Genomic DNA, 22,296 nt, shown 5'->3' with positions numbered 1-22,296 from the left:
TACACACAATCAGTCCCTACCCCTCCGACAGAACCATCCAGCCTGAGAGTTGAAGCAATTTAATTTTATCGGAATCCAGGACACAACAAGAAAAACACCCAAAACCACATGGAGACAGAAGACGAGACACAACTCCTCCCGCACCGGCCCCCCCGCGCTAGAGTGGGGACAACGTGGGGTGGGACAGCTGGGGGAGACCTTGAGCCTCAGTCCAGCCCTGCAGGCTCCAGGCCTGCGGGGGAGCAGGGTAAGGGGGGGGCAGGGCCCAGCCCCCACATTGGGGAGGCTAAGGGAAGGCCCCCTTCAAAGGACTCTGCCCCCTCACCAATACCCCTGCGCAGGGGCAGGTAGCCCACAGCAGCACAGGGGCCCAGGGCCACGGACACATTCATGATTGAGAAGCAGCTGGAGAGGAGGAGGAGACGCACGATTATCTGGGCAGAATCACTTGGGGGTGGAGTGGTAGGTGGGGCCTGGGAGGGCCCCATGGGCCAAACCCTGAGGTCACAGGAGGGGGCCCAAAGCGGGGCTAGTGAGTGAGGTCCTGAGTGAGTGGGTCAGCGGCTGGGCCCCTTTCTCCCGCTGCCTACAGCCCTACCCAATACTGCTGCCGGGTGGGGGGGCCTGCCTCCAGGGACACGGGAGAAGAGGGCAGCCCACCCCCTGCTGCAGAGAGCCAGGAGGCTGAGGCCAGGAAGGAAGGCCTGGCCGGGCCTCAGCCCACCTGCCCCAGAGGCCTATGGAAAGAGGACAGGTCAGGGATGGCGGGGACGGGCTCGACCGGCTCAGATCCAAGATGGTGCCGCGCGTGCTGGGCCCCCCAGGAGCTGGGGGACTGCGCTGGGGGCCAGCGCCTCTGGTTAGACAGGAGGCAGCAGCTTCTCAAGAAACTCCTTCACAGCTGCCATCTCCTGGGGGTGAGGAGGGATTGTGAGAGGCTCCCAGCTGGAGCGGGGAGAGAGGGCTAGGAGCAGGAAGGGGCCCCTCATCACTGACCTGAGGACAAGAGCTGTGCATGACACCTGGGTAAGTCTTGAACTGGACCCTGGCAGGTGTGACAACAGACCGGAGCTTCTCAGCCGTCAGGGCCCCAAACCGTACTGGAACCATGGGGTCCAGCTCCCCATGACACTGAAGGATGGCCAGGTCCTTGGCACTGCCATTGGCTGCCTGTGGGCCAGACAGGACCTCCAGGGCAAAGCCAATGCTTCGGCACAACTCCCAAGCCACAGGAGCCTCAACGGTCAGAAGTGGGGTCGCGGAGACACTCACCTGGGGGAAGGCCCGGTGCAGAGGCAGCCAACAGCTCAATGCGACAATGCCAGCCAGAGGGTGGGGACAGGTAAGGGCCGTGTAGAGGGACAGGGCCCCACCCTGGAGGGAGGAGAGAATGAAAGGTCATGAGGGCACAGCCCACCTCCCCCCTCCCACCCCCTCTGTCTCCCCTCACCTGTGAAAAGCCTCCCAGGACGATTCGATTAGCAGGGATCCCATTCTTCATCTCGTGCTCAATCAAGGCCTTGACTGGGGGAGGGGACATGACTGGGTAGGGGAAAAGCCGCTGGGGGGCCCGAGGAAGGGAGCCGGACACTGCCCAAAGCTTTCTTGGGGGGGGGGGGCAGTGTGGAGAGAGGAGGGCGGGTGGTGAGGAGGGGCCGGGGCCTTACTGTTCTCTGCTGCCTTCTTGATGCCAGCCTCGTCCTCGGGGGCATCTGGACTCAGCCCCATCAGGTCAAACCTAGGGGAGGAGAGAGGTGTTGGCTCCTGGAAGGCCCTGGCCAGCCCCCTGCGGCTTTCTCCGCTCCCATCCTTTCTCCCCGGCCCCCCGCACAACACCCCCACCAACTCACCAGGAGGGCATCACCATCTTCATGTTGAGGGTCACAGGAATCCGGGGTCTGGGGAGGGGCAGCAAGAAGGGCCATGATGTGCAGAAGGGATGAGAAAGCCACAGCAGAGAGCCAGGAGAGGGCAGAGTAGCCCCTGGGGGCCCCTCCCAACAGGCAAGGCCTGTGTTTAAGGTGTTGCCAGGCAACCTGCCACGTGGGGCTGGAGGCTGTGGCTGGGGCACCAGCAGAGCAGCAGAGCCTAACATTCGGGTGACGGGGGTTCCAGCTCAGTGGGTGAGTACTTGGGGAAGGGGCCCAGGATCTCCTGGGTCTAGGAGATCCCTGCTCTAGGAGGGCCTAGGGCTGGGGGCTGGGGCTCCAAGCTCCATGGGAGTGAAGGCTGAGAATGGCACCTCTAACTGCCCTGGGCCCAGACCGCAGGATGCAGCTGGCAGGAGAGAACAGGCCTGAGACCACAGGACCACCCCCCGCTGATCCCCAGCCTCAGCTCCTTCCTTGCTGGGGTGACACTCACGCATGGGGACAGATGTACTTGACGTGAGGGAGCCGGATGGTGGAGAGGGCGTCAGCCCAGCTGTGCCTGTAGGAAGGGGAAAACGGTACCGATGTGGGGAGGGAGAGAGGGAGGGTGCAGACCCCCCCCAATCCTGCCCATTGGGCCCTTCTCCACCTTCCCAAGGAAGTGCCCCCTCCCTCTCCAGGTCACTCACCCTGTGTCTCCAAGTCCATGTAAAAAAATAACCTGAAAAAGGGTCAGACATGGGGAGGTGGAAGAGGGCAGTCACCACCCTGCTCTCATTTCCCCGCAGTCCTCCAACTTCGGCGCCCCCCCGCGCCCCCAAGGACCTGGGGGGAACTGTGGCAGCAGCCAAACAGGCTATTAACCCGTCACCCCTGGCTTCAGTTTGCTCCCTTCTCAACTGTATCACCTCCATTTTTCCCCACACCCCTTCCAGCCAGTTTCCCCAGCCGGGCTGGGGGCCGGGCTGGGGGCTGCTGAGGGCGGTTGCGGGTGGGGGGCCTTACCGCGGCCGTTTCCCGCTCAGCTCCAGACACGGTGGCAGCATCGGTGAGCAGGGGCACAGACATGGTGTTACCACACATACACTGCAGGCTCCACGGCTGGGGCCTGTGCAAATTCAGGGGAGCGGTCAAGAGCAGGACCAGGCAGTGGGGAGAGATTCCTGATACAGGAGAAGAGCCTCAAACCGAGGGCCCACTCAGACTGTCAGTGCCCCGTAACACCCTAGGTTCTGTTCCAGGGTGCACCAAGAAAAGACAGGCAAGGCAAGGCAAGCAAAAAGTCTCAGGCCAGAGCAAGTAGGAAGTTTGCCTCCCTTCCAGGGGTGAAAAGCAGAAGAAGCCACCCTAGTGCCCCTGATTCTGGCCCACCACATAGCCTAAGCTTGCTGGGGATCCAGAGGGGCAGAGGGAGGGCTGAGGGGCTGTGGGGAGGGGAGCCAGGGCATCTCCTGCTGTCGTGGTCCCCCCACTAACTCCCTCCTTCCTGCTCTCTGATCATCGTGCCTCTAATAGAGCCCCGGGTTCCCTCCTCCCCAACTCCCAGCCCTATTTGAAAACGAAGGGGAGTAAAATGCCAGAAAGTATGCTTTCAGACCCTACCCCCAACATCCCCCCACACACATATTTTCTCCAACCCCCCCCCCCCACATCCAGCCCCCACCCGGCCTTCACAAGCAGTTTCTGGCTCAGCCATTCCTAAAGCCCCCGGGGCTGCCCATGTCCCCAGAACGAGGCACAGACTCCCATCCACTACCCACCCCGTAACTGGTGCCCCACGCCCCACTGAATGGTGCTACCTGCTACTGCTAGTGCCCACTGAATCCAACCAGGTCCCCCAGTTTGACCATGCTCTGGGACTCTCCCAAGCACACAAAAGAATGTGAGGCTGGTGGGCTTCTCCGCATCCTTAGCATCCTCCAAAGTCCCCAGAAGCTGCCTGCCCCTAGGCGCCTACCTTCCCAGTGGTGTCCACCCCCCCACGCTTCCCACAGCTTCAACCTTCCATCTCTGACCCCAAATGTGCCTCTCCATGTGGGATCCCTCACCTCTGACCCTGGGGTCCTTCTTCCCACACAGGGATGCACCTTTCACCCTAAGCTGGGATCCCCTTCCTTCCTTGCTGGGACACTTCCACCTCTCACCCCAGGGTCCCCCTTCTCAAAGTGATGTCTTTCCCCCTGAACAGGGAAGGGAGCTCCCCACAGTAACTACTTCCACCCTAAGCCAAGGGCTCCCACTCTCCACACTAGGAACGACTGTTCTGACCAACGGTCGCTCCCTCCCTACAGTGACATTTTCTACCCTGAGCCAGGACCCTCTCTTCTGCCCACAAAGGGGTGTTCTACTTTTGACCCCGGGGAGCCCCAGCCCCACAATGGAATCTTCCACTTCCGACGCTAAGTCCGTCCCATCCTAACCGGACGCCTTCTTGCCCCTCTCTACCCGCAAAGTCCCCAGGACCGGCCAGCGCCTCTTCGCACTTTACTCCCCACCCCCATCCCTCACAACCGCGGTCGCCTCCCCACTCGCTAGGACCCCCGCGGAGGTCCGTTCTCCTCCCCTCGCCCTCCCTCTGTCGGCTGGCCCCGGACAAGGGTACCTCCACTCCCTGGGGGTTTCGAGACCTCTCGGGCGATTCTCCTCTTTCTCCTGCACAGACACACACTCTTCCCCCTCGGCCGCCCCCGCCGGAACTTCCGTTCGAGTCCCGGGAACCCAGCCATCGCGCTGCCGGAAGTAGCCTGGCCAGCGGTACGGAACCCGGAAGTGGGCGTCGGCGATCCGCCAGATAGGAGCTGCCATGTTGGGTACGGTGGGGCCACTCCCCGTAATGAAGCCACCGAGTCCCCGGCAGGTTCTAGGCAGCGCGTCGGTAATTCCCGCCTGCTACCACCGCCCATGCGCCTCCTGAAGGAGAGCTATGCGGAAGGAGAGCCAGCGCTTACACTGGCATCGTTTCGGATGGGTCATACACTGGATGGAGGGCATCGTGCACTGAAGACATCCTTAGTGGCCATCTCGGCCTCCACTCTTATTCTAAAGATGAGGAAACCGACGCTCAGGGAGGGGAAGAAAACAGCAATTTCAGGATGACACTGTAATGCTGCCTGTCTGCGCCTGCTTGCTGACCTGTAACACGGTGATAAACACCACCCTGCCTACTTCACAGCTTTACTGTTAGGCTCAAATGAGGCCGTGTGGAAATGCTTTATACACTGTAAAATTACAGCCTGAGGACTTAATGACTAAAAAGAACCCTGGGAAAACAACAGAGATCACATCAGGACAGCTGGACAGGATGCGTGTCTTAGCTCTGCCCTCAACAAGCAATGCCTTGTGGACAAGGCACAGAATACCGTCAATGAGCTCCCGTTGTTAAGAACAAAAGGGCTTCATTTTGTCCCTTGATACACTGATAAAGTGGAAATGGGCTCCGGGGCCACAGAAAGGCTGGAAAGGGCAGCTAACTGGGTTGAAGGGCTATGTCCCTAAGAGAACATGTGGGCACCTACAAACAGGAAATGAGGGATGCTGCTACCTCAGTAGCTTAGGACTCATTCGCCCAGTGTAACCTACAGTAGTTTTCTTGAACTGAAAGAAAACAGCAAACTTGGGAACTCCAAGTACTTTTCCAGACTGAGAGGCAGTTTGTCTGAATTGCTCAACAGGTCACAAAAACAGAGCCTAAAATACCAGGATTTTGAACAGGAAATCTTTTGAGTCCTGAGGACTGCAACAAGCCGAAGAACCAGACTGGATGTCAGAAAAGGATGAGTGTGCCCAGACCACGTAATTGCCAGCCACCCACCCCCTGCTCCAGGAGCTCTGCTATGTCTGCTTATAGAAGAGCAAACAATTCCTCCTGCACCCCCAATTACCTGGGACCCTGGGGCACTTCTTCAAGTTCTTGTACAAATTCTTCAGAGTGAAGTTTCAAATTCAGAAGCCCAATCCTAGGGCCTGCCTACAATTAGGCTTTAATTAGTGGAACTAATGAAGGGATAGTCTGCTCTAAGACGTTCCTCCTACTCCAAATTTTAAAACATAGTCTTTATTTTTTTTTTAATCTCCAAAATGATCCAACTGAAATAAAGAGGCTGTGGCTGAGGAATGGGACCCTTAGAGCATCAAGAATTGTATTTGCACTCTGGTTGATTTCAGGTTACGTTTTAGAAATCTTGAGGCTTGACAAAGCTTGGTGGTGGCAGGCTTTCCCTTGGACAGGCTGGAGAAATAGTGTGGGCCAACACTTCAGAGGAATTCTCTCAAGAGGATGAGATTCAACACTAATTACCATTATTCACTGTTTCTTTTTCTGCGAAGGAAGAGAATACTGACCATCTCAAATCCCCTCATTTTAGATACTTAAACTGTCTCCAGTTGCTGTCTTGACTTACAAAATTTAAGTCCAGTCGGGTCCGCAAACGCTGCTCACTTACTTTCCTTGCTCTCATTTCTTCTGGTGAGCTCCAGAATCTGTTCTCCCTTGTTTTGTAAATGTCACTCCACAAGTTACTTCCTCTCATGAGAACTGGACCATGGTTTGTAACCTCACCTTCCTCTTTACAAAGTGTAGGGGAGTGGGGGTGGGGTGTAGGAGTGTTTTTAGTCCACTGTACCTTTCCTGGAGAAAATGATCTAGTCTTAAATTGTGGCACTAAAACCTACTTAGTACAAAACAACAACAGAAAATGTCAAAGTTCCCAGTAAAGTAAAAGTTTCATCAGTACTACCAAGAAATCAAAAGAATATACAAACATTAAGTCTGGCAAAGATTTATTAGGAAGCTTATTAGTTACGGTGAATAAAAACCCATGAACAGAAGAACTGAGATCTCCAATATCGGGCATTGCGCTTACGACACTAGTTAGAAGCTAATAAACATTAAGGATGTCCCAAGTGGAATCTTACCTAAGTCCCAATCTTATCCAACCAGGGTAACTCACACAGAAATGATGCCCATGCTCTCCCCAGACTGCTTACCTAGGCAGTAAGAAAAAAGACCTCCTCAAGCTATTAAGCATCATCAGGCGATTCCTGCTCTTCTAGCTCTAACCATGGGACACTAGTACATGACAGACAACTCCAAGCTGGGCAACTTGACAAGAATGCTGAACGCTGACAGGAAGAACGAGCAAGCAGGGACAAGGATTTCTAGCTGGAGACCCTCCTGATGGCTAACAGAAACACAATGCTGAGGGCTTCAGAAAGTTTACTGGAGCCCAGGAAATAGTTTCCATTTTTTAAAAAAACAAGTCACACAAAATCCTGCCACAAAGCAACAAGACACTTGGGATCCCGTGGCCACACTGACTGGAAAGGCAGACATTACCCAAAGACTGCCAGATGCCGATCAGCCCATGACTCAATTTCTAGGCCCTAGAGAACCACGATTGTCCTCAGCACCCACACTACCCTCTCCGGTGGCGTGGGCTTCTTCCATCAGCCAGGTTTCTGCAGCAAGCCCCAAAGACAAAGCTTGGCAGAGGCTGTGGCACCAACTCTCTCTGGAACCTTCTCTCTCTGTCCTCCCCAACAGGATGCTGTACATCTTCACCGACACAGCGCCTCTGTGGGAGCCCTGGCCAGTCTTAGGAAATGAAGTGTGTCTGTGGGGTAACCTGATGGACCCTGTGGTCTGCTGGGTTGGCTGATGCTTCGTAATTGCAGATGGTCACCTCATGTCGGCGAAGCTGCAAGAAAAGGGAGAGTCTGGGTCAGCGGGTCATTTCCCAGACCACACACTGGAGTAGTCCTTATTCAGGTTCATTTCTGGAAGTCATCTCTTCCCCCTTCTGAAACTTTTATCCTAGGGAGACTGCAAAGATCACTATCAATAATTCACCCCATAACTCAAAAGATTTATTCCCCCACTATTACAGTGCCATCATGAGAGAAGAGGACCTTATCTATCTTGTTTATTATCTTATCTCTGGGTACCTGAAACAAGAAAAGTTATCAAAAATGTCAATGAAGAAAAGAATCTCAAAGTGAAAAAAATGAATTGATATCAACTTTATTAATTCAATTCCCTTAAAAATACCTATGGCCTGTCAAAAGAGATGGACTGTTTACAGAAACGAAACCAAGAAAAATTATACACAGATTGAGAGCAAGTGGTATCTCACTTGCTCTTTTTTCCTTTCCTTAGAGTGTCCATATCACAGCAAACAGATGTAATCAAATGTATGTACATATGTGTAGGTTGGCGGGGGGGAGGTTAGGTATGCTTCCCGCCCCTTCTTACCTCAGTCCATTCTCCTCTCAGACCAATATAGAAGACCTTTGTGGTATCAGCTCCAAAGTTTTTTGAAATATGAATTGAGAGATGATAGACGTTTGAAAAACGAGAAATTCTAGAGTATGAAAGGAATGGATAGAGAAGACACAGGTTAAAATTCAATGACTATCTCACCACCAGGGAAAAAAACAACAATTTCAGCTCCAATTTGTGGTTAAAACCCAGGTAAATGTTGGAGAACATTTGGACTCTTATGTATCATTCTTCTCTTCTGGACAAGAATTGATTCAGTGGAAACTGCCTGAGCATCTTAACCAGTCCTGCTCCAAGCAATAGGAATAGAAAAATGAGTCAACACTGCCCTGCCCTCAAGGAGCAGGAATGAGAAATGCTATCTGACCAGGCAAGGCTTCTAACCCAAGTTCGGTGTTGATCTCACCAAACTTCCCATTAGGAAAAAGAACCAGTGAAGACGTAAGGTGGTCTTGGGTAACGTGGCCTACTGTAAACCCACTATGCAAAGAAGAATTCTGAAACCATCTTTCCCAAGACCGCCCGAGGAGATCACTCAGATCTGTCAGCTTACAAGTTTAACAAGTCTATGGATAGCACTCTATCTCTGCCAAAAATTAACCAAGCTAAGGATCAAGTTTCCTCCACTGTTTGAACTCATTTCTCATGCTAAGAAAGCAGGAAATAGGCCAAAATTAAACTGTAAGCTCAGTAAGTGCTAATGCATATATGTTCACTGCAAATGAACACCTGCTGTTCCTCAGGAGACGCCAGAGAGTAGAGCCAGGCCAAGTGCTTACTTTGTAGCATACTCTAATTCTCCCGTAAGATCCCGATTCAGACTAAAGGTCTGATCTGGCTCCCTGTCTGTATCATCAAAGGACATCTGTGGAATGTTTTTGTACCTGAGAAAGAAAAGGGAAGAAAAATCAAGAAACGTGCCTTATCATACTGTGCATATTTTTCAGTTTTTCAAAAACTCCTATTGACTCAACTGCCTTCAGTTTTATCAAAAGGAGATCAAATTTTAGGAATGGCATTTTACTGGCATTTATACACAAATATCTTTAAACCAACAAGAAAAGAGCTGAGAACTGCAACATAAGCCAGTGGCATCTTTGAGTGGGTTAAGATCACATGAGAAGCAACACACAAAGAGGAGGCTCAAACCAGGTCACGTGCAGCAAATGCATGGAGAGAATCAGCAACTCAGCATATTCAGACCAAGCTGAGGAGGTTAAATAAAACAGCTTACTCATGGGAGAAAAAATACTTTTGGCAGAAACCTATTAAACAAAGTTAAGAGATAAGAGCAGGTAACTTAACCCTCGAGCAATTTTTGTGTTCAAAATTACCCTATATATTGAGTCCTCTTACAGTTCTTTAAGAAAAATAAAATTTGGGGGTTTCCATTTTGGAAAGAGCACAAAAGTCTGCCAACTCACAACGAGCTTTGGAAAGTCAAGTAAAACTGCTAGTGAAGAAAAAAGTTTTTCAAAGAAATATCTAAGAAAGAGCTGTCTCCTCCATAACTCACAGATTCTAAAGACTTAAGCCACACCCCCACCATCTCTACAGTGTTTTATTAACACACCCACACAGGAGGGGCCTAGACATTAGGGGCAGCAAAACACATGTAATTTCAGAAACCAAATGTTTGCTTCAAAGTGTTTCTAAGAATGATGCACAGAATAATAACAGTGAACATTTATGAGTAGCATTATGACAGGCAGTGTAGCACTGTAGTTAAAAGCAGTGTCTCTGGAGCCAGACTTCTAGGTTTAAAGCGTGGCTCTGTCACTTACCAGCTGTGTAATTTTGGGGAAGTGATTTAACCTCTCTGTATCTGTTTCCTCACTTAGAAAGTGGGAATAGTGATAGTACATATTGCATACAATGATGAGATTAAATCAATTCTAAGATATGTACACTTTAAAATTTGACAATGGAAAATTTCAAATATATACAGAAGCAGAGAGAAAAATACAATAAATATCCATTTATTTATCAGCTTCAATAATCAACATTATCTCTATTTCCTATCACCCTCATTTTATTTGTGCTTGATAATTTAAAGCAATCCCAAACATTTCACTCATGTATTTCTTTTTTTTTTTTCTTAAAAGATTTTATTTATTATTTATTTGACAGAGAGAAACACAGCTGGGGCGCCTAGGTGGCTCAATGGGTTGAGCCTCTGCCTTTGGCTCAGATCATGATCTCAGGGTCCTGGGACTGAGCCCCATGTTGGGTGCTTTGCTTAGCAGGGAATCTGCTTCCCCCCTTCTCTCTGCCTGCTGCTCTGCCTACTTGTGAGTTCTGTCAAATAAATAAATAAAATCTTTAAAAAAAGAGAGAGAGAGAGAGAGAGAGAACACACAGCAAGAGAGGGAACACAAGCAGGGGGAGTGGGAGAGGGAGAAGCAGGCTTCCCGCTGAGCAGGGAGCCAAGGTGGGGCTCGATCCCAGGACCCTGGGACCACGACCCAAGCCAAAGGCAGACGCTCAATGACTGAGCCACCCAGGCGTCCCTTTAGTATTTATTTCCAAAAAGTAAGAACTTCTTAAAATACCACTCTTAAAATGATACCATTTTACAAAAATTAACAATTGACAATAATTCCTTAAAATCCTCTAACACCTCGTCTGTGTTTAAATTTCATTAAATACCAACTTAACCTTTCTAGATGTGTCAGTGGCATGTCACTGTTGAATAAGCAAATTTTTAAAAATTAATGGCATGTAAGAGAATTACAATGAATGACACCTTAGATCTGGTAAAGTATAATATATGTAAAGTGCTCAGAACCAAGGACTATTTAAGTATTTGTACCTGCCCTACCATAACTGGACATTTATTATGTTCTGGACTTACTATATAAGCTCTTTACATGTTATGTATCAATCATCTCCACAGTCTTAAGAGGTTCACACTATTACTACTGTCATTTTACATATGAGAGCACTGAGATAAAGAGAAGGAATGCCCCAAAGTCATGCAGCTCACCAGTGGTACAGCCAGAATTTGAACCCAAGCAGTTTATTCCAGAGCCCACTCTTCACCACAACGCAACACAGACTTCTAGTTTTCTCAAGTCTATCCATCTCCCCAGTAAACAAGTCTCCAAAACCATCAACTCAAACGTACTGTTTCCTTAAAATGATTAAATATGTGGGTTTGGTTTCAAATTCATGTTTCTAACTTTCAAAAACAGTATCAATTTCTTAAATTTCTCACTTAAATTGACCAATTTTTCAGGAAAAAAAAATTTTTATGTATAAAGTTCTTCTGGTATTTCTTTCTCTACCAGTCAAAAATGTTTCCCCTTACTTTTAGGAAGGCTATGCCGGACTAAGGCAAGCTGTCAAAAATGGAGTACTAACCCTGGTAGCAGCAGATCCAGTGTTACAAGAGGTTTACAGAACTTTGCTAACTACAGGACATGCACATGCAGATGGAGAAGTAATTCCGTGTCAACGAAAACACACGCTAAGATTTTAACCGTGTGAAATAACACGAGTAAATTTGGAAACTAAGCCCAAGCGTAGAAACCACAAAGATCATGGAGATCTGCAGCTGGGTTACTAAGAAAACAGCAAAGTCATCAACAGTTGGCCTTTAATGGATGCTCTCTCGATGAATGGTGTCACAGCAAGTACACAAGCTACTGGCCCTAAAGATGGTTAATCTAAAAAAGTCGTTAAATCAGGAAGAGGTAAGTGTATTCTGATACAGAACAAGACCAAGATTTGGGGGGAGGGGGATATTTAACCCAGTAAAAAGAAAAAAAGTGTGTCATTCTGGAATAAAGTGCTACCAGAGAAAAAAGAGAACTAGGAGCTTCCTGAGGGCCTGAGCCCTCACCACTTACAGTCTCATCTCAGAGGGGTGTGAGTCATCGTCCTCTCCCATTATGATGATGCCTTTGAGCTTGACATTGCCTGTAAATCTGCCAGAATGCAAAAGAAGTTGTCAACCTGGGTATGAACTTTTGTGAAGCTATGTGACCCTGGACAAGACCCTTCCCCTTTCTGGGCTTCAGTTTAACTCATGTGTCAGACTTGTACCAGAACATTTCTAAGATCCTGTCTGCCTCTGGCATTCTGCAGTTCTAAGATATTTACCTTGACTCCTCAGTTATCTTTCAACAGATATATCTTTATGCTTTCCTCCTCAAACCCACCACACTGTAATTTCTCCCATTTCTAGAAACAGATGTGTGCCGTTGACACAACCAATGAATGAATCCTGAGAAGACAACTGGGTATAGCCTATCTAGCCTGAGGCAAACACCAAGGAGATACTTACGGAATATTAAACAGAAGCTCTTCATCTGCATCACTTTCAACAAACTGGAGGGGACGGGGAGTGGGGAAGAGAAAGCAACAAATATTTGCTGAGAGCCTACAATTTCAGGCGTCTTCCACCCTGTTCTATGACTGGAGTTCAAGGCCAATAGTCAACCTCCCTGGGTGTTCCGGCACTTATTAACTTGATGCTAGTAAGTTAATAGTCTATAGACCATCCTCTGGGAGGGTTCTTCAATAGGGAGCCCCTGAATGAACTTCCAGACCCAACTAGCCTTCTGAAATCGTGTGTAAAAATCCATGCCAGAGCGTTCAAACGGCTCTGTGACCCCACAGTGGTAAATACTCTAGAACGGGTAGCACGCTTCTTCCGCCTAGCCTGTCTTTGGTCTGCATCAGGTGATATGATTAGGCAGTCACTGGGACTAGCAGTCAAACAGTAGGGAAAACGCCCTCACGGCCATCCTCCGCCACCTCCTGAAGCTCTGGAAGAGAATACTGACTGTGTAAAGCCAAAGCGCCCCTTCCCCTCTCTGGGCCTCAGTTCCTCTATCTGCAAAATGGGGAGACTCGACCCTGTTTTCTTCCCAGGGGCAGGGCAGGTGACGGGCACGGGAAAGCGCTTGGCAAGCGGGTTGTCGTTATTTTTAACAGCAGCACGGAGGCCGACAGAGAAGACGGGAGGCCCCGCGCGGGTCCCCGCCTCGCCAGCCCGCCCGCCCCAGGCCCCGGAAGGCCCACCTTGGAGCGGTCGGTCCGCTCCTCCCACGGCTTGAAGACACCGCGGCCGCTGCCCTCCCGACTCTCGTTGAGGCACTGCAGCCGCTCCAGGTCGATGCGCAGGTAGAGGCCGTAGGCCAGGCCGCGCTGTTCGGGCGGCTCCTCCCGCTCGGCGGCGCAGCGACAGCCGCCCCCGCCGTGGCTGTGGCCGTGCGACATGGCGACGCCGCCGCCCGCGCGTCCCCTCTGCCCCGCCGCCGCCACCGCCTCCCGCACAGCGCTCACCCCACTCCGCTCCGGCCGCCAAGCGCGCCGCGGCCGCCGCGTCGTAAAAGGCGCCCCTGTGCGGCGCATGCGCCCGGAGAGAAAGGGGGCGGGACTCGGAGAAGGTTTGACGCTTGACAAGCGCTTGCAGGTGCCAGAGCGTCAGACCTGGAGGGGGATGGTATGGCTCTCCCCGCTACTCAGGTGTGGAAACTGCAGCTCAGAGAGATTAGGCTCCCGTTCCGAGTAAATGACGGGGTTGGGATTCGGTTCCTCCTCCTCATTAGGCTAAAGTCTGTGCTCTTTTGCCACCAAAGTTGGGAGTTGGTCGAGGAAAGCGTGAGCAGTGATAAGGTTCGGAGGGTTGGGAGCAAAACGTTATCGCCGCTTCACATGTGCACCAGCAGGCTTGTAAAGCTCACAGACTCACTCTCATAACCACTCTCTTCATAGTGGGCTAAGCGGTCGAGAGCAGGCTTCACGGACGACGACCGGATCTGGAGACAAGTCCTGGGTCTGCTACTAACACTGTGACGCTCTCAATAAGTCATTTTCCCCATCCCGAGACTTCGTTTCCTCGTCTGTAAAGTGGGAATGATAACATGTTATAGGATCACAGTGAGTATTACATGAGATCATGAATTTAACTCTTCACAGTGGCTGACACATGGTAAAATTTCAATGGCTGAGTCAGATCTTGGTTCAAATCTAAGAACCGCGGACTTCCTAGCCATGTGGACTTTGGCAAGTGACTCAACCTCTCTGAGTCTCAGTTTACCACTGTAAAGTGCAAAGATCGGGCTAGATGACCTTTAAATCCCCTTGCCATGTGACATATCAGAGCAGTTTTTTCAAAAACTGTGACCCATTAATGGGTCTTAAAACCCATTTAGACTGCTGTGACTAACATTTAAAAAAATAAAATAGTGTATAACTTAAAAATTCAGAATATATCACACAATTTATAGAATTTTGGTTCCAGTTTGGGATTTGTGTACTCAGGTGCAATGTAAAGTGTTTTTCATGTTGTGGGTTGAAGTCAAAAGAATTGGAAGCCAGTGTTTAGAATTGAAATGATTTTGGATTCACAGCAGACTGTGTTCTTACTGCTGGTGGGGAGGGGGAAAGACACAGGATGTAGAGAGAGTTATGGGATACTCTGGATACCCCGTTGCCTTTCATGCCTGGCTCTTGTCTGGAGTGCCCAGACAAGACTGGGGGCTGGCAAAATACAACAAAAAGATATCCATCTGGTTAAGTTCTACTAAAAAATATTTTGATGTCTGCAGTGCCTGGCTGGCTCAATCAGTAGAACATGCGATTCTTAATCTCAGAATTCTGAGTTCCAGCTCCACACTAGGCGTGGAGCCTACTTAAAATATTTTGATGTCCTAGTTCAATTCTTTGTGAAATAGGCAAGCTTGGTTCTGGTTCAGAACAGTACAATGTCACAGATTATTTCTACTTTGCAATCGCAGTTTCAGGCTAGGAGTCTGGCACATAGTAAACACTTGGCAAATATTTGTTTAATTGGATGACAGAAGCCTTTCGTTGGAAAGACCATGCCCCACTGCAGGACTAACACAGGCCTTACCCAAAACAACTACTCACTTTTGGCTTCTTTCCTGTCATTTTCATCACTCTCATCCTTTACTGATTTGTTGAGTACCAGGTTCCAGGCATTATACTCATGATTCTGTAGATTACCTGGGCAGTTTTTTTCTGGGGAAGTTTGGCTTGGACTGGGTAATTTGGAAAGGCCCTACTCACCTGTCTGGTTGATGTCGGCTGTCCACTGAGGCAGCGGGGCTATACGCCTCTAGCAGGCCACCTGAGCTTAGTCACGTGGTGGCAGTTACAGAGTTCTAGCAACGAGAGATGGAAGACCCAATTGCATGTGCACTTTTTAACCCTCTTCTCCTGTAATTTTTGCTAATGTGCCATCAGCCGAAACAAGTTTCATGGCCCAATCCAAACTTAAGGGTGGAGGTATTGACTACACCTTTTGACTGAGAGAACTACAAAATCCTGTGGCTCCTTTCCCCTCCTCCCCAATATGTCTGTATTAATTATCTTCTGTTATGTAACCCATTACTCCAACACATAACAGCAAAACAAGTTAGTATTTATCTCAGTCTCTCTGAGCCAGGAATTTGGGAATGGTTTAGGTGGGTGGTTCTGGCCCAGTTCTCTCACAAGCCTACAGTCTTTCAAGGCTTAACTGGGGCTGGAGGATCCACTTCCAAGATGGCACACTCACATGGCTGGCAAGTTGGTTCAGGCTGTTGACTGGAGGCTTCACTTTGTTTGTCATACACACCTCTCCCTAGGACTGCTTGAGTGTCCTTAGGACATAATAGCTGGCGTTCACCAAAGCAGAGAGAGAAAGGAAGAAACCACGTGTTTTATGTGCTAGCTTAGAAATCACGTATTGTCAATTCCCAGATATCACATGGTTCCACAGGTCAGCCATATTCAAAGTGTGAAGAACCTGTGTCAGAGTACAAATAGCAGGAGATAGAACTCATTAAAGGCTGGCCACGACACTACCATCCATGCTAAGTGACCATTGACAATGTCTTTCGTTTTCTCTTATACTTAATTCGTAATTTAAGTGAAGATAAAATTCATCTCGAAATTTGAAGATATTGCTGTTTTCTTCTAGCTTTGAGAAGTACACTGCCATTCTGATTCCTGATTCTTTGCATGGGTGTCCCCCCTGCTCCCTTTCTGGAAGCTTTTAAGCTTTTCTCTTGGTCCCTGGTCCTCTGAAATGTGATGATGTTGTGCTTTGTTGTGGCTCTTCTGTGAGTCACTGTGCTGGAGACCCGATGGACCCTTTCAGTTTTAGAATCTTAGAACAGAAAGTGAGCATACAGGTTAGGACATCCGCACACTTGTGCACAAGGCCCCTTGCAGAGGAATGCAGTTAGGGGCATGGAGAAAAGGGGGCATGGGGCTATCGTCCTGCTTTTCTTCCTTCCACCACCCTCTAGAGCAGAGCTCTGAGAAGCCAAGAAATTTGAATGTGGCCTTCCAGGTCATTGTGAAGGTTTATTTTTCAAGGTAGCCCAATAGACTGTATTTCATTTAACAGCTCATGAAATCCATTTGTAACTTTTTAAAAAGATTTTATTTATTTGAGAGAGAGACTGAGAACACCAGTAGGGGAAGGGGTAGAAGGAGAGGGAGAAGCAGACTCCTTACTGAGGAGGGAGCGCCCTGGGATCATGACCTGAGCTGAAGGCAGACGCTTAATTGACTGAGCCACCCAGGCGCCCCTCATTTATAACTTTTTTTAAGATTTTTTTTTTTTTAATTTGACAGAGAGAGAGAGAGATGGAGAGAGAGATCACAAGTAGGCTGAGAGGCAGGCAGGGAGAGAGGGGGAAGCAGGCTCCCTGCTGAGCAGAGAGCCCAATGCGGGGCTCCATCCCAGGACCCTGAGATCATGACCTGAGTCGAAGGCAGAGGCTTAACCCACTGAGCCACCCAGATGCCCCCATTTATAGCTTTTTAAGTATGCCTCCAAGGTGTGTACTTTTACCCCAGTCCTGCAAATATTAGGTATGGCCTACTGGGCAAGTTGCTTAGTTACTCTCCTCAGATTTGTCATACCTAAAATGGCAATAATAATAATAAATAATAATAATAAATTCTGTAGGGTTTTACTATCAGGGTAATGTGAGATCATGCTTGGAAAATGGAACTCAGTAGGAAAAAAGTTAAAAAGTAACTCACAGTTGCTATGAACAAGACTTTGGCTTAGCGCCTCCGTCTGGTTGAGTGGGAAAACTGCAATTGCTTCAAAGGGCTGGCTTTGGGCGGAAACCAGCAGTTGCAGAGTAATTTAGCTCTGATTTGGGAATAACGCCCTTTTGCCTCTGCTTACTGGGCTTACTCTACCTGTCCCTTCTCTTGAATTCCTGTGCTGCAGGAGTGACTGAGAACAGATGGAAATTCTCACTAACTTCTAGGACTCTGTGGCGTAGGTAGGAAAAGTTTCCAATTTTTTTCTTTCTCTCATTCTCTGGTTCATTGGGAATATTTCTGTGGTTCAAGGACTGCTAAATTTGTACCTTCTCACCCATCTTAATTAGGCTGGAAGGAGAGAACCGTCTTTCTTTTGGTTGCCTCTGTGTGGCAATCTGAGAATGTGGTAAAATAATCTCTAATAACCACATGGCACTGATAATATGCCAAACACTTGGCCGCAAGGTCCCTAGGGCTTTACTTATATTGTGTTTTAAACTTCATAATTGCAGGTGTCCTATTATGATCCTCATTTTATAGATGATAAAACTGGAGCTCAGAGAGGCTTAGCGACTTGCCCAAGGTCACACAGCTGATGAATATTGGAACCAGGACTTAAACTCAGGCTGTCTGTACTCTTAACCACACTGAACCTTCTCCAAATAGTAATTACCATTACTGAGTATTTCTGAGTGCCAAGGTGAGACCCCAGAGCTCAGGCTTTTAATCACCAGGCTGTACTTAACCATTGGGGTTACTTTGGACATTCATTTCCCTCAAAGCTTCAGTCATAACAACAGTCCTTTACTAGATGCCCATTCCGTGTGGGGTACATCACCTTATTCATCATCAACATGCTGGCTAACATGTCCTGAGCGCTTTCTATGTGCCAGGCACTGTCTTTGGCACTTTATATGTTTTAACTCATTACATCGTTGTATAATAGTTCTGCAGGGCTGATGTATTTTCCTCATTTTTGGAGGAAGATACAGAGACACAGAGAGGTCAAGGGACTTGCTTGAGGACACACAGCTAGGAAGTGTGGGATTTGAAGCTGGGTGGCTTTGTAGATTACCTGGGGGTCCAGGGCTGTTGTAATTGCTTTGGGAGTCTTTGATGCTGCTAGCGAATATTTCCAGTTCTCTGTGTCCAGGCACATGGAGGGGTTGTACTTCCTTATCTCCTTGAATTTCGGCACAGTCAGTGAAACATGGTGGAAATGATGGCTGTCACTTCTGGACGTAGCTTAGCGGCCTGTGCAATATTCTTCACGTGTCCTGAAAAACGTAGCAGCACAGGTAGTGCCCTCCTTTGCCTGGGTCCCTGAGAAAGGATAAAGCAGAGCCCCATCAGACCCACAAAGGACACCTAATGTGAGAAATAGACCCTGTCATTTGGAGCCACCGAAATTTGGGAGTTGTTACTACAACATGACCAAGTCCAGGGTTCCCCATCCTCAGTACTATGGACATTTGGGGGCTGATAACATTTTGCTTTGGGAGGCTGTCCTGGTGCTGTGGGATATTTAACGTTTTTTTGCCAAGTGTCTTATTAGGGGCAAAAGTTGGGAATGACCTCCAGCCTTGCCTAACAGTCTGAGTATCCTGCCAGTCTGAAGCAGACCCCATTTCGGCATGATTTCTTTCTTTTATTTGTTTATTTATTTTGAAGTTTTTATTTATTTATTTGAGAGAGAGAGAATGAGCATGAGGGAAAGGGAGAATCCAAAGCAGAGTCCACGCTGAGTGCAGAGCCCGACATGGGCTAGATCCATGCGATCACGACCTGTGCTGAAGCTAAGAGTTAGACGCTTAACTGAATGAACCACCCAGGGGCCCCTATTTATTTTAATATGCTGTTAGATTCTACTAATACTTAGGATAGTCACATCAATATTCCTAAATAAGATTGGTCTGTAATTTTTTTGTTGTTCAGTTTTCATCCAGTTTCCATGTTGGTGTTATACTAACTTCAATAGCATTTTCCTTCCTTTGGTTTGGCTTGGAATAGTTTAAGTGGCCTTGGTATTATCTGACTTTAAGGTGGGAAGAATTTCTCTATGAAACCATCCACCTGGGAGGCTCTACAATTACTTTCCCTGTTTCTTCTGTAATGGCTCTGTTTCGACTTGACATCTCATTAGGAGCCAATTTTGGCAAGTTTACACACACACACACCCAGAGAATTATCCACTTCATATAGGTTTCCTGATCTGTTTCATATATTTGTGGCCCAGGACTTTAAGAACTGGGAAATTTTACAAAGAAGTCTAGATTTCCGGGGGCACTTGGGTGGCCCAGTCTCTTTAGAATCTGCCTTCGGCTTAGGTCACCAGCCCAGGGTCCTGGGATAGAGCCCCTAGTTGGGCTCTCTGCTCAGTGGGGAGCCTGCTTCTTCCTCTGCCCCTCCCCCTGCTTAAACACTCTGTCTCATACAAGTAAATAAAATCTTTATTATTTTTAAAATTTTAATTGTTTTTATTTGATAGAGAGGGAGAGTGAGTGAGAAGGGAACACAAGCAGAGGGAGTGGGAGAGGGAGAACCAGGCTTCCCACCAAGCAGGGAGCCTGATATGGCTTGATCCCAGGAAACTGGCATCATGACCTCAGAAGGCAGACACTTAATGACTGAGCCACACAGGCGCCCCAATAAATAAAATCTTAAAAAAAAAAAAAAAAGAATTCTATATTTCTGTCTTTTTTTTTTTTAAAGATTTTTATTTATTTATTTTACAGAGAGCGATCACAAGTAGGCAGAGAGGCAGGCAGAGAGAGAGAGGGGAGGAAGCAGGCTCCCTGCCGAGCAGAGAGCCCAACGCGGGACTCGATCCCAGGACCCTGAGATCATGACCCGAGCCGAAGGCAGCGGCTTAACCCACTGAGCCACCCAGGCGCCCTATTTCTGTCTTTTTAAAAAAAATTCTAAAGATGTGACAGCACTGGGCCCTGCCTTCCTTCTACTTTGAGACAATGGGGGATCTAGGTAAATAGCTTTCACTTCCTGTTTCTGTCCACCCCCACTATTATCTTATACCAAACTCCTGGCATATGAGTTTGTGATTCCTGAGATAAGAAGGAATTAGGAAGAGTCTCTGCTGTTCCTGTGGTTGTTCGGGGCTATAGTTTAAGGGATCTGAAAGAACAGATAGAAATCCAAAAATAGAAAAGTCGAATAACCCTCTCTGGGGCAGCACAGACTAGGGTTTCAGTTATCAGGAAGGACTTGCTGACCTCAAAGTTAGTGCTCAGCTTGTGACCCTAAAGCTTCAATTTCTATCAATAGGAAATAAAGCTTTTCCTTTCATTCCGCGTTTCTAGAGAATGAAGGAAGAACATTTAAAAATAATATTGAGGGGCACCTGGGTTGCTCAGTCATTAAGCAGCCTCCTTCAGCTAGGGTTGTGATCCCAGGGTCCTGGGATCAAGCCCCACATTGGGCTCCCTGCTTGGCAGGAAGCCTGCTTCTCCCTCTCCCACTCCCACTGCTTGTGTTCCCTCTCTCACTGTGTCTCTGTCAAATAAATAAACAAAATCTTCAAAAACAAACAAACAAAAAAACCAGTTCTTATTAAAAAATAATAATAATTAAAAAAATAATATTGAGTTCCCTTTCTCTCATTGAATCCTTACATGAATTCCCGTGAGGTGTCATTATGCCCATTTTACAGGCAAGGAAACAAAGTCCAAGAGGTGTCACAAAGCTAAAGGATGGCGGAGTTGGGATTCGAACCTGGACCTCTCTTCAAAGCTGATGCATAGTTTTTCCACTATGCTAGACATTTCCAAACCAGGCTGTTCATCACTGGGGAAGTACTTGAAAAGTACTTACTTCCAGATCCAACCTCTGATCTATGTGAACAGATTTCTGCGGTGGGGCCCAAAAGAAATCTGTATCTTAAACAATGATTGGTGCAGTAATCTGATTACTGTCTCCTCTGCTAGATGGAAGCTCCAGGAATGCAGGGACCCTGTCTGTCTGATTCAGTGACACAGGACGGGGGCAAAGTGTGGGCTGTGTCATGGAATGTGCAAACTTCCCAGCTCTGACCCATGGGTCAGCTGGAAAGAGCTTATAAACTATCTGCAGCCAACGAGCCAGAGCAGTTCTCCAACTTTTTAATGTACATTTTAAGAATTGCTTGGGTTTTTTAAATTTTTCATCTTTTTCAGTGTGCACGTTAGGGCCCCAACTCCAGAAATTCTATACTTGAGAAACACGGGTGTAGCTATATAAAATTTTCAGTGGCTTGCCCTTTCCACAGAGGATTCTGAAAGGGGTTGAGACAGTAGGCATCACAGAAAGAGAAGTCTGGGGGCGTGTGAAGACAGACTGCCCGTTTCACCATTTGAGCAAAGAATCAAGAGACCTGAGTGGATGTGGAACCCGAGGGGAGAGTGTCTATGAAGGGGGCATCTGTCAAGGTGATGTGCCAGCCAGAGGGTTGTTCTTGGCATTAGTTACGTGCAGCAGAGAGAAGAAATCACTGTTTGCAACAATTAGGGTGTTTTTTGGCATTGGGGTTTGGCCTAACGTGGGTGTGTGTGATTGTATAGATGGTTAAATGTGACTGACCACCTGTGCTTGGGAGTCCGGCCAGTACACAGCACCTTGCTCACCGACTGTGAGCTTGCATGCGTTCTTTTTTTTTTTTTTTTTAAAGATTTTATTTATTTATTTGACAGACAGAGATCATAAGTAGACAGAGAGGCAGGCAGAGAGAGAGAGAGAGGGAAGCAGGCTCCATACTGAGCAGAGAGCCTGATGCGGGACTTGATCCCAGGACCCTGAGATCGTGACCTGAGCGGAAGGCAGCAGCTTAACCCACTGAGCCATCCAGGCGCCCTCTTGTTTTTTTGTTTTAAAAATGGGGCCCTGACCACCTACCTGGAAAGATCACTATGATCACTGAGACAATGTAGGGGAGTTTGAGGGTATCTTCGACGTGTTGGGTGGTTACTCTTACCTAACTGCCTGCTGGACAGGTGTGCTTCTCTGTATCTCCAAGTCTCATCCAGGTTCTGGCTCAGCAAATGTTGAATTAATGAGTAAAGAACAAGGTGCTAACTTACAAACTCCGGGAAAATCATCCATCAGATACCACATTCCGTAATTTACTTCAAATGC

The 22,296-nt window shown here is 48.2% G+C and overlaps 2 protein-coding genes and 1 long non-coding RNA gene across 4 annotated transcripts in view; 1 reads left to right on the top strand and 2 right to left on the bottom strand.

Annotated features, from left to right (window-relative positions):
- Nucleotides 1–43: 43 nt before the first annotated feature.
- Nucleotides 44–4,630, bottom strand: LYPLA2 (lysophospholipase 2). 2 transcript variants are annotated; one of them, XM_059137046.1, is made up of 10 exons: nucleotides 4,474–4,630; nucleotides 2,877–2,979; nucleotides 2,561–2,592; nucleotides 2,365–2,430; nucleotides 1,851–1,898; nucleotides 1,668–1,738; nucleotides 1,451–1,524; nucleotides 1,273–1,374; nucleotides 997–1,188; nucleotides 44–911 (listed from the first exon to the last, which is right to left on the bottom strand). In XM_059137046.1, exons 2-10 carry the CDS (start codon nucleotides 2,952–2,954, stop codon nucleotides 861–863), a joined length of 714 nt encoding a protein of 237 aa, XP_058993029.1. In that variant the 5' UTR covers nucleotides 2,955–2,979; nucleotides 4,474–4,630; the 3' UTR covers nucleotides 44–860. The 2 variants fall into 2 exon arrangements, with proteins under 2 accessions (XP_058993029.1, XP_058993030.1); XM_059137047.1 differs by having other exon boundaries at nucleotides 997–1,170.
- A 2,003-nt stretch (nucleotides 4,631–6,633) lies between these two features.
- Nucleotides 6,634–13,434, bottom strand: PITHD1 (PITH domain containing 1). The gene is made up of 6 exons (XM_059137048.1): nucleotides 13,177–13,434; nucleotides 12,437–12,480; nucleotides 12,000–12,077; nucleotides 8,928–9,032; nucleotides 8,122–8,230; nucleotides 6,634–7,567 (listed from the first exon to the last, which is right to left on the bottom strand). Exons 1-6 carry the CDS (start codon nucleotides 13,372–13,374, stop codon nucleotides 7,466–7,468), a joined length of 636 nt encoding a protein of 211 aa, XP_058993031.1. The 5' UTR covers nucleotides 13,375–13,434; the 3' UTR covers nucleotides 6,634–7,465.
- Nucleotides 13,435–13,558: 124 nt separating this feature from the next.
- Nucleotides 13,559–22,296, top strand: part of LOC131809726 (uncharacterized) — a 46,646-nt gene continuing 37,908 nt past the window's right edge. The window contains exons 1-2 of the long non-coding RNA XR_009345271.1: nucleotides 13,559–13,773; nucleotides 13,873–14,037. This is a non-coding gene — a long non-coding RNA (uncharacterized LOC131809726). The remainder of the gene's footprint in view (nucleotides 13,774–13,872; nucleotides 14,038–22,296) is intronic.

The sequence above is a fragment of the Mustela lutreola genome, chromosome 10 (genome assembly GCF_030435805.1).
Source record: "Mustela lutreola isolate mMusLut2 chromosome 10, mMusLut2.pri, whole genome shotgun sequence".
Classification (NCBI taxonomy): domain Eukaryota; kingdom Metazoa; phylum Chordata; class Mammalia; order Carnivora; family Mustelidae; genus Mustela; species Mustela lutreola.
The sequence above is the reverse complement of the archived record's forward strand: the minus strand, read 5'-3'. Positions and strand labels throughout refer to the sequence as shown.